We start from the raw sequence: 12,885 nt of genomic DNA, 5'->3' as shown, positions 1-12,885 counted from the left end.
GACATTAAAATAAAAATATATTGCACATTCACCAATGGGTTATTTCATATATTATGAAATTATATTACAAATTTTGATGGAATCACACACAACCATAAACATAGCAAATTAAATAAAAGCTTGCAAAAACCAAATAATATTTACATGAGTTTCTCTTATATTTATTTTATTCAGTAATTATATGAAGCCTTGAGAATCGTTAAACATTCATTAAAACTGCGAGTGATCGCAAACATTTTAATTTTCAATATTTACTTAAGCGAATACGATGGAAAAAGTAAATAAGTTAATTGCCATTCAAAAGTGAACCTTATTATTTTCACTTGAAGAATGATCTATCAAATTTGGGTTATACGAAAGCTCTTTTCAGGGTTGAAAGAGGATGTCTGGTCAAGGATAATAAACCCTATATGTATTTATCCTTCATGATCCTTTAAAATGTAAAACATACGGGGTGAGTACTCACTGACTGACAAAACATATGGGCAGGTACTCATAGCTTGAAAATTCTACAAATTAGGTACTTGGGGTCATTGAAACTGTTAAATCATGGAAAAATTGGATAGGTTTTTACTTCAGTTCTTTTTTCGAGATATTACCATTTAAAGAAGCCATTAAAGAAACCATTTTAAAAAGAGAGAATGCGATACCTCTCGCTTGTCTAAATTCCACCTCTTTGGAGACGGAATGAGATGATTTGAAGTAACTGAACAATTGACGTATTAGTAGGATATCATAACTTTTCTACTGAGCTTGCTAAAGTCGACATTCCCAATCTGACTGCCCTGAGAATTCTCGAAACAAACTCATTGCTCGCTAACTATCCTGAAGTGTTCTTCAAGCAACATCAATTGTAATTGCCTACGTCTAACTAAGAAAAAGCTCTGTATTTCAATGAACAGAAGTGATATTTAATATTATCTTTATATACGAACTAATTTGATGTAAAGACGCATACCAGCTATACCTTCCTATGTTTACGTTAGACCATCTCTCCTAGCCCCCAAAGGATCAGACGTGAGGGTATGTTATGTTCGTATTGTGTAAAACTGCTTATAGTTGACGAAGTTCAAACTCGGGCTGCAACGACCGCTTGCAGCACAACACACCGCTGCGCTTTAGGCGACAGCTAAGCAACGATGGGATAGAGTGGATCGGGGTTATGATTAGGAAATATCCTGTGGGATATCCAAGTAGTATATAATAAAAGAACACCATAAATTAGTACCTTATTTGGACCAGAAGGTCTATCACCATGTCTTGGAGTAATATTGTTTTGGCTATGGAAACGCGACAGCGTTGTACACGGCGACAAGCGACACCTCTCTTCATCGCCTGAAATAATAGTACATTAAGGCATGGCGGTAGGCCCTCTGAATTACTCAATATAAACAAAAGAGGTTGTATTGAAATGAAATGAAATGAAATGAAATGAAATCATGTATTCTGTAAGTAGGATATATCATCACTTTTACATGTCTTCTTATTTTTTTTTTGAGAACGCTGGAGTCGACATTTCCTATCTGACTACCCTGAGAAGAAATGTCGAAACAAACTCAAGGGGTCACAGTCTCTTTTAAATTAATTGTATGTCTTACTTGACCTATAGATTCTTTGTAGTTTCTTACAATTAAAATTCTATTAAGCCGATTGATAATTTTTCAGATAAATTAAATGGTGACGTTTTACTGATATGATTTGGTAAAGTTTAAAATAGACTGGTATTAAGTTTCAATGCGACGACTTGTTCTCCATAGGAGCTACATTATCAGCGCCGGTTAAAAATACTTTAATTAAATGCAGGAATAAATAGGTTATACAGAGTAGGTAAAATACAATTCTGTCTCGTCGAACAACTAAATAGGACAGATAACTACAACAGTGCTTATCAACACAATTCTTTCGAATGTACCGCGAACGTGTCCGAACTGGTTCGTTCGTGTCAGAGCGAGACAGATACATTTCGTCGAACGACAGAACGAGATGGCTAATCAACCCGAGTAAGACCACAACACAAACACGAGAAAGATAAACGAATATAGTATAGCTGGTTGCACGTTGCGTTTTCTGCGAAGCTTAAATCTGTTTCAAAATGAACTTTAAGATGGAGAGGTTGAGTTGTTTCTTGAATGTGAGAGGGAAATATATGATCCTCAGCTGGATAAAGTCTCGATTTTAAGGCCGTGCCCTCGAAAACAGCTAAGTTCCCTGAAGTTGGGAGCTTGATTTTAATTTTAGTTATTTTTACCGTGTTACTTGAGGAGTTGAGAAGACTTAGTGGGTGTATAGCTTACGTATTTCATAGTTTAACTAACATTATTTGTTAATAAGTAGTTATAGCTCTAAATTTATTATTTTCCACCAGAAGTATGCAGACACTTAGACGAGCTTTCCGTTCTGTACATACGTTACGTACGTTCTGTCTGTGCCCCTGATGACCCGCTGTCTCCCCATATGACCTTCTGTCCGTCTGTCCGTCGGTCACCAGTTTGTATTCAAGAACCCTGATAGCTAGACATTAGAATTTTAAATAGATAATGTATTTCTTCAAATTTTGTGCCCTCCACCAATTTATTTTTCTTTAGACTATTTTTAAATCATAAAATCTTATGTCGATTCCAACTCGCAATGGGCCGGTTTTTATAAATCTCAAAAAACAATAAAGTGCGAATTTTGAACAATATTATTGAAATTGTATTAGTAGTATGTTATAGGCATGGGTAAAGGTCAGTAGTTTAGTGCTAATGACTACAGAGCTCGAAGTTCGATCGAGTGCGAGTTCGATTTCTGCATGGTGCTTAGCGTTAACGGATTTACTGATTCACAAGTGCTTGTTTCACATCTGGCTATTATAATTTGAATGTTTGCAAAAATTCTCTTAAAAAAAACTCTCGTAAAAAATTGGCATATAGGTAACGAAACGACTTTATCCATATAAAGTTATAAACATACAACTTTAAAGCTTTGTACAAACCAAACGTTTATTTAATCGAAAAATATATTTTCATTCCTTTACACTTGGTAACATAGAATACGTCATTATTATTACACTACACGTGCACATAGACAAAAATAACGTCTAGTTTCCAATTAATTGTTCTCATATTCAGATCCTGTTTACTTTCAGCAGCTCTGCTATACGTTGTTGGTCTAGTGGTTAGCCCTGACTGCTATACCGGAGGTCGTAGGTTCAATTCCCAAACTTTGTTGTTAATTTGTTCAATATCTGGGTGTAATTTTTCTATAATTTGTATATTTAGAAAAATATAAGTATGGTTATCATTTGTCTACTCTCATAATACAAGCTTTGCTTATTTTGAAACTAGATGGCGTTGTGTGAAAGTTAGGGATTATTATTATTATTACGTCCAAACACGGCCTAAACCTCCTAGCGACAATCTCCGAGCTAAAACGTCACGTTTTAGGCGTATCTGGTTTAGAGATAGTGGCCTGCTTATTACAGGGTTGATCTTAGATCTAATGTGTTGGATCTCAGAACAGGGATGCCGTCAAATAGTGTCACGTCTGAATGGGGCCGTCCAAACTACGAAACGAAAGTTCAGTTTAAAATTCGAGATTAACTTTGATACGTGGTTGGGTTACTAATGAGTTCATTATGTGATGCTCTGTTTTGGTTTTGTTTGTAGTTTTTTGTTGCAGTTATAGGCATGATGAAGATGGCCGTTAGAAGTTAAGTATAAGCTATGCTAGAGAACATATACCTAAGTATTTTTTTTTAATTTCGGAGAAATTTCATTTTTGTATCTTTATTACTTTACCTTTAACATTAAATCTTTGAAAATGAAATGAGCGCCTTTATATTTGCATCAGAACATTCAAATACTTACATAGATTAAGCTCATTACGCAAGTTTTGGTCTTTAATGGAAATCAAATCCTTCACCACCGGTCCATCAGGGTCTCTATTCGCTACACAAGTAAATAACTAAATAAGCCTTTTTTGTGTACATTCATTAATAATTATTTATTAACCAATCTTCTTCACAGCAAGCTTGCCTTCCAACAAAGACCTCTAAAGCTTTTAAATTTCTACCTGTCTCTTGCTATTCACATCCACTCTTGAGGTCATCTTTCCATAATTTAGTTTCTCTTGAATAGTATTTTACGCGTATAAGCCAGTCATAAATGCCTCTTATAAGTTCATCTTCGAACCCAAAACCTCAACAATCACGTTTCTAACCACGAGGCTCAGTGCACAAGGTTCAATGTAAGTGCATTTGTTTTAGTCAGCAGACAGCAGCTGATTCATAACTTATGCTGACCTTGCAACGTTGCGATCACTTATACACACGATGACTTCCGATGTAGCCGGTGACGTCATAATGTGAAAGGTTAGTTTGTTGCCATGGTGACGGAAAATAACAATTATAGGAAAATATTGTGGTGTTCTAGTGCATAGTTTTTGATACACAATTAGGTGCGTATGAAATCGGAATATTATTATAGATGTCTTTTTCGTCGATTATTTTTTTCTTTTTTTCTCTTTTATTAATGAAAATATTTATAAATCAAAAAGGACTTACAACCTTTTAACGTAATAATCGTTCTCGACTCTTAGATGATGGTACACGCTATTCCTAACCTTTTATACAGTAAGTACAGCTTCTCAGTGCTGTACCAAATTGTGCCAGAATTCAAACCGCCCTTAGTAGTCAGACGTGGCTTAGCACACCCTTGGAAAATTCTCAGGTATTTTCCTTTATTATCATCAGCAAGTGATAATTAGGTACTTTGTTATACACTCAAGAACTCGAAATTTTTGCATCCCGAGAATCTAACCTATGACTTAAAAATCGACAAGCTATTTAAGACATTCCATATTTTTTAAGCTAACGTATCGTACGATAGTTCCGTTCTGTGACTTTTATTTAATTTAATAGATTCACTAACCTTTAATAACACTATCCCAATATATACTTAATCAACACAGATTATTGACTAGTCTATCAAATAATAAAAGTTGATACAGCATTCAAATAAAAAGCTCGAAACCTTGTGTCTAGATGTTCTTGAGCCAATTTTATTGATCAAAAACCGTCATGACCTGAGAATTACATTGACATGCAAAAGTCGATTATAAAAACTACATAGATAGGTGTTCCACAAAATGATGAGTCAAATGGAAAGTAATCCACAAACAAATTGATTCATAATGATCATATTTCGATAAGTTAGCACGCGACACTCGATGATGAGCGTGACGTCACTGACCCTGACACGGTGACTCACTTGTCACGTCAGGTCACGTCTAATACATGTATGATAGTGCAATTACAATATATAAGTGCTAATTATTGGAAGTATAATTTTGTACGTTCGGAGGTAGATATATCTGTTTCGGTATCTTGGTAATAAATACAAATCGTCCTAAGTTTTACTCATTATACCCAATACTTTTATTGCATTTGACATGTATTCTTAGTTGTTAAAACTAAAAATTAGATCATAACATGGAGGGAGGAGAGAGGAAGCTTATTATTAATCATTTTATCCTTTAAGATTGCAATCAAAGTCATAGTGACTATAATATTCACTGCTGTCAATTGAAATTAGTCCAGAAGAAGAATGTCTTATTGCATCAAAATAGTGATTTTGAGTACAAACATGGTACCTAGAAAGGTGTCCAGGTCGCCTGGACAGGCGAAATTTTTACAATCACCAAGGCTTATAAATGGCACAAATGTGCTGACATGTCATGTTGAAGTGGTGGTTATATTAATAAGCTATTACATTGACAGTTTTACACTCTTTTGAAAGATTCTTTCAGATTTAGAACTTGCGAAAAATAGTTTCGAAAGGGATAAAACACTGAGGTGATTAGCGGCTGCTCATCTGATGATATCCAGTCAGAAATTAAGTCCATAGACAAATAAAACATAATTAAGTAAATACATTTTTAAATAATTCGAAGAAAAAATTTCATTTTTATTCAATATCATAACAACTAAATTATTGAAATACTAAACATAAATAAAACGAATGATATTAAAATGACTCCTTTTTGGATATAAAAAACATAATTCTTCTTAAATGCATTTAACTTAGCGTTAAGAAATTAATAAAACCATAAATTTTCTCCTTGAAAGCCAAATTAAAAGTTGGTAAATATATCCTTATAATAATTTCTCATTTGCCAAGGATAGGCCCAAGAATGTTCGTTATCATAAAAATACAATTAATTTAAATTAAATTATGACATGAATCGGGATGTTTTGGAGTCCGAAATGATTCATACGTAGTTATACTTTTATACTTAAGGCATTTCTTCCAGTTGAAGACGATTTAAATAGCTATTCTTACTTTAATTGCCTTTGTGACGAATTTTCTTTAAGAAATTTTTTTTCTGCACCCTACCAAAATCAAGCTTTCATCAATTCTCTAAATTAGCCTAATTTTTACATTAACGATCATTGTTCTTTCATTTTTTTTGTTACTTATTCAAGCACACCAAAAACCCCTACCATGTCAAAGTGTTTTACACAAACACAGCCTTAAAGACTTGTCGGTAAGCTTCATATTCCTGTGGAAACGAAAAGGAGTTCTTACTTACCTACTTTAATTAAAATTATACCTTTATGATTCATTTACACAGTTCTTGTAGAAAGTTGAAATCATGTTGCAAATCTGATAGATCTTGCATCATCTGTTATAATATAATTTCTAAGTATTCAGTGACCAGCCTAATTTGGTCCTCACTCCCATATCCGAGCCACACGTATAGGGATGATATTAAACTGGGTATGTTAATGTCGCTATGATAACATTTTTATCTTTGAAATCGTTATATTACTTTTATATGTGTATATTAACAGGTTCGTTAGTGCAAAAAGTGGGTGAATGAGACTTCAAACTGTTCTTAAAGTAATTCCAACTTTAACTAAAAACAACAATTGTCCGACAATCGTGTCACTTACTTCGTAAAGGCACCTATTTAATATCACCTGACCGTAAGTCGATTTAATTAAGCCAATTTTATAATTAAATTCATTAACTCCTCAATAAACTTACAAAAGCATTTTCAACTTTTATTTTCAATAATAAAATAACTTTTTAAATTTAACGTCTTTTTAATGGCTTAAATAATGGTCACCACACAAGAAGGATGCGGGCAAACGGTGACCACACGGCAGATGGCAGACAGAACTAAACTGAGGGACACTATAAAGGTTACTTGAAGAAGGTTCAATTACATAAATCCACGAGAAACAGGGTTTAAAAGGATAATGGTCGGTGTAATGTGGCCAGAGGCTATTTGGTTTTCTGTATTATCTGTCTAGTGGTAATTAAAAATATGTTAAGGTTTATAGTTGATCCATTTTTAGCAATTATAAATGGTTTTAGGTAATTGAAATGTCAGTTAATTAAAATAAATTTAATTTAACATTTGAATTAACGTACTACTTACAGATAGGAATTAAAAAAAACTTATATTATTATGAAAAAAAACATGACACGGTGAATGCCTACTTCTGCTTACCCCTTACTTTAAAGGGATTATGATATTTAAAATTCAAGGGGGTGATGTCTGCCCCCGAAACGCTAATCACATCTCCGATTGATCTTAATTCCCTAATCTAAAAAGTTCCATGGAGTTCTGCTACTAATTTCCCTTTAGGCTTAGAGATTAAATTCTTGGCTTTGTATTCTTAAGAATCAGTCCTGCTTACATATTTCATTATATCTTATACATAAAGAGGTAAAACAAGCTGTCTTCATATTTAACTAAGGTTCAGTATTAGGTGAGTAATTATTATCAATAAGGCTCTTTGCACACGAAGCAACGTCAGTATCCGATACCCGTAAATTTTTGTGGCATTCCAAGAACTGCCTTAAGAAATGAAACATAGACACACGCTACACACGTTAAAAAATAAATTAGTCGGGAATTTCAGTGGTCTCGTGTACCAAGATCCTTACAATTTTAAGCCACAATCAGGTCATTGAACCGATAATCTACAGCGAATTTTGTTCCGTAATTAAATGGGAATATGTCACATATCAATATTATTATTGTCTAATTTACCTTAACCGTAATAACTATGAAATTAAATTAATATAAAAAAATGTTTTATAGTTATATTTTTAAACCACCAAATTAAATTTTTAAAGCATTATTTCAATTCCCAGTTGTCTAAAGCTAGCAATAGCTTAATTAAATTTATGAAAAAAAAAAAAAAACAACATCCATATATATTTGTGCAATGTACAGTCTACACCACATAAATAGTAACAACGAATAACGAAACCCAACCTTATAGCCTACACATAGAGACCATTTTCAAGATCAAAATTACTAAACATCTGAAACCGACTGTACATAATTATACAAGTACGGTTCAGTCACCGGTCGCGTCCTTATTCTGATAACAATGCCCTTATCACACACGGAAAGAATAACATAAATATTTTCTGCATTGCTCAGTAGTGAGATAGTGTGTTTGTGACAAAATATTGGGAGCAAGTTCGATGCCGTACAAATATTTATAGACTACTGACCCAGCAAACATTGTTTTGTCATGGAAATAATTTCCAGGGATTAAAAAAATAAATTGGCGTTTGTAGAATAGATGCTGCCCGATTATCAGACCTACCCAATATGCACACCTTTCATGAGAATCGGTTTAGTCGTTTCGCAGGAGTTCAATTAGGCACACCGTGACATGAGAATTTAATATAAAACACCCACCCTCACTGACATCGACATTCAACTGAAGGCATTCAAAAATTTAATCGATATTTTAAAGATCTTAATATAAACGGTAACTTTTTGTTAGGTCACTAAGTATTAAAGGTTTTTATATTATAAAATCAACAGTAAAATGTAAAGAAAATAATATTAAGAGCCCCTTAAATGACCTTGAATGGGCTGTGAAAACATAAGTCTATAGTTTTATACACATAATACTTACATTTTTATTTTATGTTTTCAGATCATTTTAATACTATTTTTATACTGTTAGTAATAATCCTGAATAAAAATAATGAAGAGTAAAAATTCCTTTTATAACATAAAGGATTGTAAAGTTATACGTTTAGAAGTACATAATAATATGTTCGACTATTAAAATAATTGTAAAAAAAAACCCGTTTCTTTTACAATGAGGTTTTATTACGCAAAAGATTCCAGGAGTATCATTGCAAGTTGTAACTATGAATAGGTAATTTATAATGTTATTAGTAATTAACTGGGTTACACTAGTCAGTGTAATTTATTGATAATAAAAACATAACAATACTTATAGCTAACTGTTAATTTATTTTATTAAATTATGCTATTAGTAAAATGTATTGATATACTTTGCGACTTCAGGGAAAGATATCAAATATGTACTAGAACATTGCAATAAGTGTCCTGTTCGTACCCTTCTTCTGTTATGAAGGTCAAGATATTAATAAAGTTGAAGAGTTTTAATTACTTGTGACTATTTTAACTGTGTGATACATCGTAAACTTACAAAAGCAAATAAATTTACTGCCAATTATAGAAATGTAAAAACAAAGTTACTTACTAATCAAAGTACCAAAATCTCATGTAAATCGTTTGTAATTGTCAACATAATTAGTAATTTGTGTAGCCATAGTGAAAACATTGCCCCATTAGTCTCCGTTTCCGTATAAAAGTTTAATAAACATAAAGTTTACTCAAAACAGTTGGCAACACAAGTTGATACTTACGTAAAACTGTGTGTTCATACATCTAAAATTTGCATTTAAAACGGCCACCGTGGGCTGAGGGTTACGGTTAGCCGGGCACGGGTCGTGTGCGGCTCGCGGCCGCGAACCGGTCGGGCCGACGCTCGTCGCGCTGCAGCAGTGGGCAGCGTGCGCTCCCGCCGGCCGCCCGAGAGCGAGTGCGAGTGCGGGGGGAGAGCGGGGCGCTTGCGCGGCGCGGGGCAGGGGCAAACAGCTGAGCGGGTATATTGACAGCACGTTGCCGCTCAGTCAGTAGGTTCTCTGTCATCGCGGAGTGCGAACGTAGCCGCATAAAGCCCACGCAACACGTCGCTTGCGATTGATTATGACACGATCGCCCCGCAGAGCTAACTGAACTGCGGTCGGGACACCGCTAAAATTATGACTTTTGGACTGTTCGCCGGCGACGAAGATAGTAGCAGATATCTCGTTCTAGAAGAGAAAGCTTTTAGGATAGTGTCCAGGTACTGGGAGGTCTCCGGAGTCTCGTCCGCCGAGAGGCTGCGGTTTGGGAATAAACAGAGGCTTCTTGTTGCTCCATTTGGACTGTTATAAATATTTTAAGAAACTTATGGATTTTATTTGGACTCTAACAAATTAGCCTTTAGTGTTTTGAAGTGCAATAGGTGAACTGTGTTTTTTTGTGTTAAGTTTTATTTGGGGTTTATTTTTTTTTGAATAAACAAAAATGGTGCCCCAACAAGTGTCGGATGTGAGGTCCCTATCCCCGACGTCGAGTGGAATGCCTGTGTTTGGGTCCCAGCTCGTCGACAAAAACTCATCCACCCCCTACACGGATGCAACTCAGGTAAGTCCATATTCAAACACTCCGGATTTTTGTAAGTGTTATTACAAGTGAAAAAAGTGGAACCAAAAAGTTTGAAAACTTTTCAAAAATTTTAAACTCTCGAAATAAACTTGCGGGTAGCAATTCTAATAATAGAAAACACATTTACGGGTAAAATAAAATAAAAGTTTTAGCTGCAAACCCTAAAATATTCCTACAAAAACTCAAAACTTTTTCAAACTCAAAAATAAACCGTTGACTCCAGAAACGTACAGACAACTTTAAATCTAAACTAAAAACATATTTTGCTGTTAGTCAATTACGCATCAAAAAATAGATATGCAAATCCTGTAAAATTCTTTACGATAAAATCTAATCTCAAATGTAGGACTTGTGAAAAACAAAAATATTTACCTACGCACTTTGAAAAAAACAAGTGACATACGCACAAAATACCTAAATGAAACGCCACCACGAAAATATACCAAATGTAACGCGCAATATATTTTATCGCTACTATAAAATGGTAGTCAACATACCTAGGTATATTAAAAGGATATTTTTGTAAACATATTGACGACTGCTCTGATATAAAAATCAACACCAAGGAAAATAATTAATTTATGTCAACAATATCTAGGTAGGCTCGGAAAATAATTGTGTAAAATATTTAATTGAATTAATATAATATGGCATAATTTCACCACAAAATTCAGAAGAGAAAAATTTACTGCTGAAATCTCAAATTTTTCTTTTCTACATAAAACCGCATACAAACACACACTGTAAAATTAATTAAACTGTTAGGTCGGTGTGAAAATGCTAGTCCTTCAAACGGTCCATTTAACTTAAACAATTTGTAATTTCGGCGTGTTGGTTGAAAAGGGTTAGTCCCCTATTATCTTGGAGATAATCGTAATAAACATTCATTGGCCGGCGCAGCCATTACCAAGACACTGAAATTCAATTCGCTCACTAAACTGGTTACTAACGAGGAGTAATGATGCACAGACATGCGAGCCACCAGCCCACTGCAATAAAAATCCCACGTGGATTTTAAACTTACTTTGAAATCGGAAATCTGTCGCTGAAATCGACAAATAAATTTAAACTGACTAAAGTCTCGGTCAATTTTAATGCTGTAAATCACCATTGAGTTCTATTTTATTAATATCCTTAACATATCTTTTTTTTTAATAATTATGAAGTTGCTAAAACATTAAAACTTCATTATATTTTTTCATTCATTTTAATTTTATAACAACAACAGAATCTGCACTAAAGAAACTTTACTAGGTTAATTGTAGACCTTGAAATTAAATTAGCAATTTTGATATCCATACGCTAATTCGTGTTTACCGTTCAAAAATTGCAAATAATTTAACTTGAAGCAAAACTAAATTCGATTAAGTAAATTGCACAGAGGACAGGTAAACGTCTCCGTCTACAAAAAAAATATTAGTCAATAAATAAATATCCAAAAAAATCTTGTGAAATAACGCGTCAAGTCACGTCGTAGAGATTTCCTCAAAACCGTGATTAACGATAGAAAACGCTGCAATTAATTAAGCGACGGTAAATTTAATAATATCCACTCATCATAAAACTTGGTAGCCGGTAATGATTTAAATAAACTATTGTACGTTTTGCTGACGTGATAAATTCAGTGCACGGTGACGCCGCACTACGAAACAGTCGGGAGCAACGACACTAAAACACATTTATGAATTTTTCGCATTATCGCATTATAAACACCGGCTCACGCGATATCGAATAAAATGAAGCTATAGCAGTCAAAACAATCAATAAAATAAAAAGACATATGATATTAAGGCCATGTTGTATCCATGAAATGCGTCGAGCGGAGAGTGCATTAACATTTCAATGTCAACACGTAACAATGTATTTTTAGTCATCCGTTGGGCGCGCGGAGCTAGTCTTTCTCGAGAGTTCACACCGGCCACTCTCCGGCGACACGGCGCGCTCGATAACCTCACAGCTTACCAGATACAAGGAAATAAAACCTTCCACCGTATATCGCTCGTAATATGAGGAAACGATTACCACTATCATTGCAATACTTAATTGTAAATACAATTGTCCGTAATTACCCGTATTTCTGCCATCACGAGTATTGAATATTGTAATGGACGATTGTTTAGATTCCTTTAGCCGACTGACTGAATACGTTTGGTCTATGACTAATTGTTAATCTAGCAAAAAAGGGGTAGCCCATGCAGAATTAAGTTGTCTTAAACACCGCAACCGAATGACTGCTAAAAACCGTCTTCGTATATTTTTTTGTTAAGCTATAATTATGAAATCGATATGCTTTTATTGGCCAAAAAAATGGACGTTAAATTTTAGCTTTTGGTTGAGTTGCAA

The 12,885-nt window shown here is 34.1% G+C and overlaps 1 protein-coding gene across 1 annotated transcript in view; it reads left to right on the top strand.

Moving 5' to 3' along the window:
- Nucleotides 1–9,934: 9,934 nt before the first annotated feature.
- LOC113505297 (putative transcription factor SOX-14) overlaps nucleotides 9,935–12,885 on the top strand; it is a 112,897-nt gene continuing 109,946 nt past the window's right edge. The window contains exon 1 of the mRNA XM_026887920.1: nucleotides 9,935–10,521. Within this exon, the coding sequence (XP_026743721.1) occupies nucleotides 10,402–10,521 (120 nt within the window). The 5' untranslated portion in view covers nucleotides 9,935–10,401. The remainder of the gene's footprint in view (nucleotides 10,522–12,885) is intronic.

The sequence above is a fragment of the Trichoplusia ni genome, chromosome 25 (assembly GCF_003590095.1).
Source record: "Trichoplusia ni isolate ovarian cell line Hi5 chromosome 25, tn1, whole genome shotgun sequence".
Lineage (NCBI taxonomy): Eukaryota > Metazoa > Arthropoda > Insecta > Lepidoptera > Noctuidae > Trichoplusia > Trichoplusia ni.
This window is presented reverse-complemented; position numbering and strand designations above follow the sequence as displayed.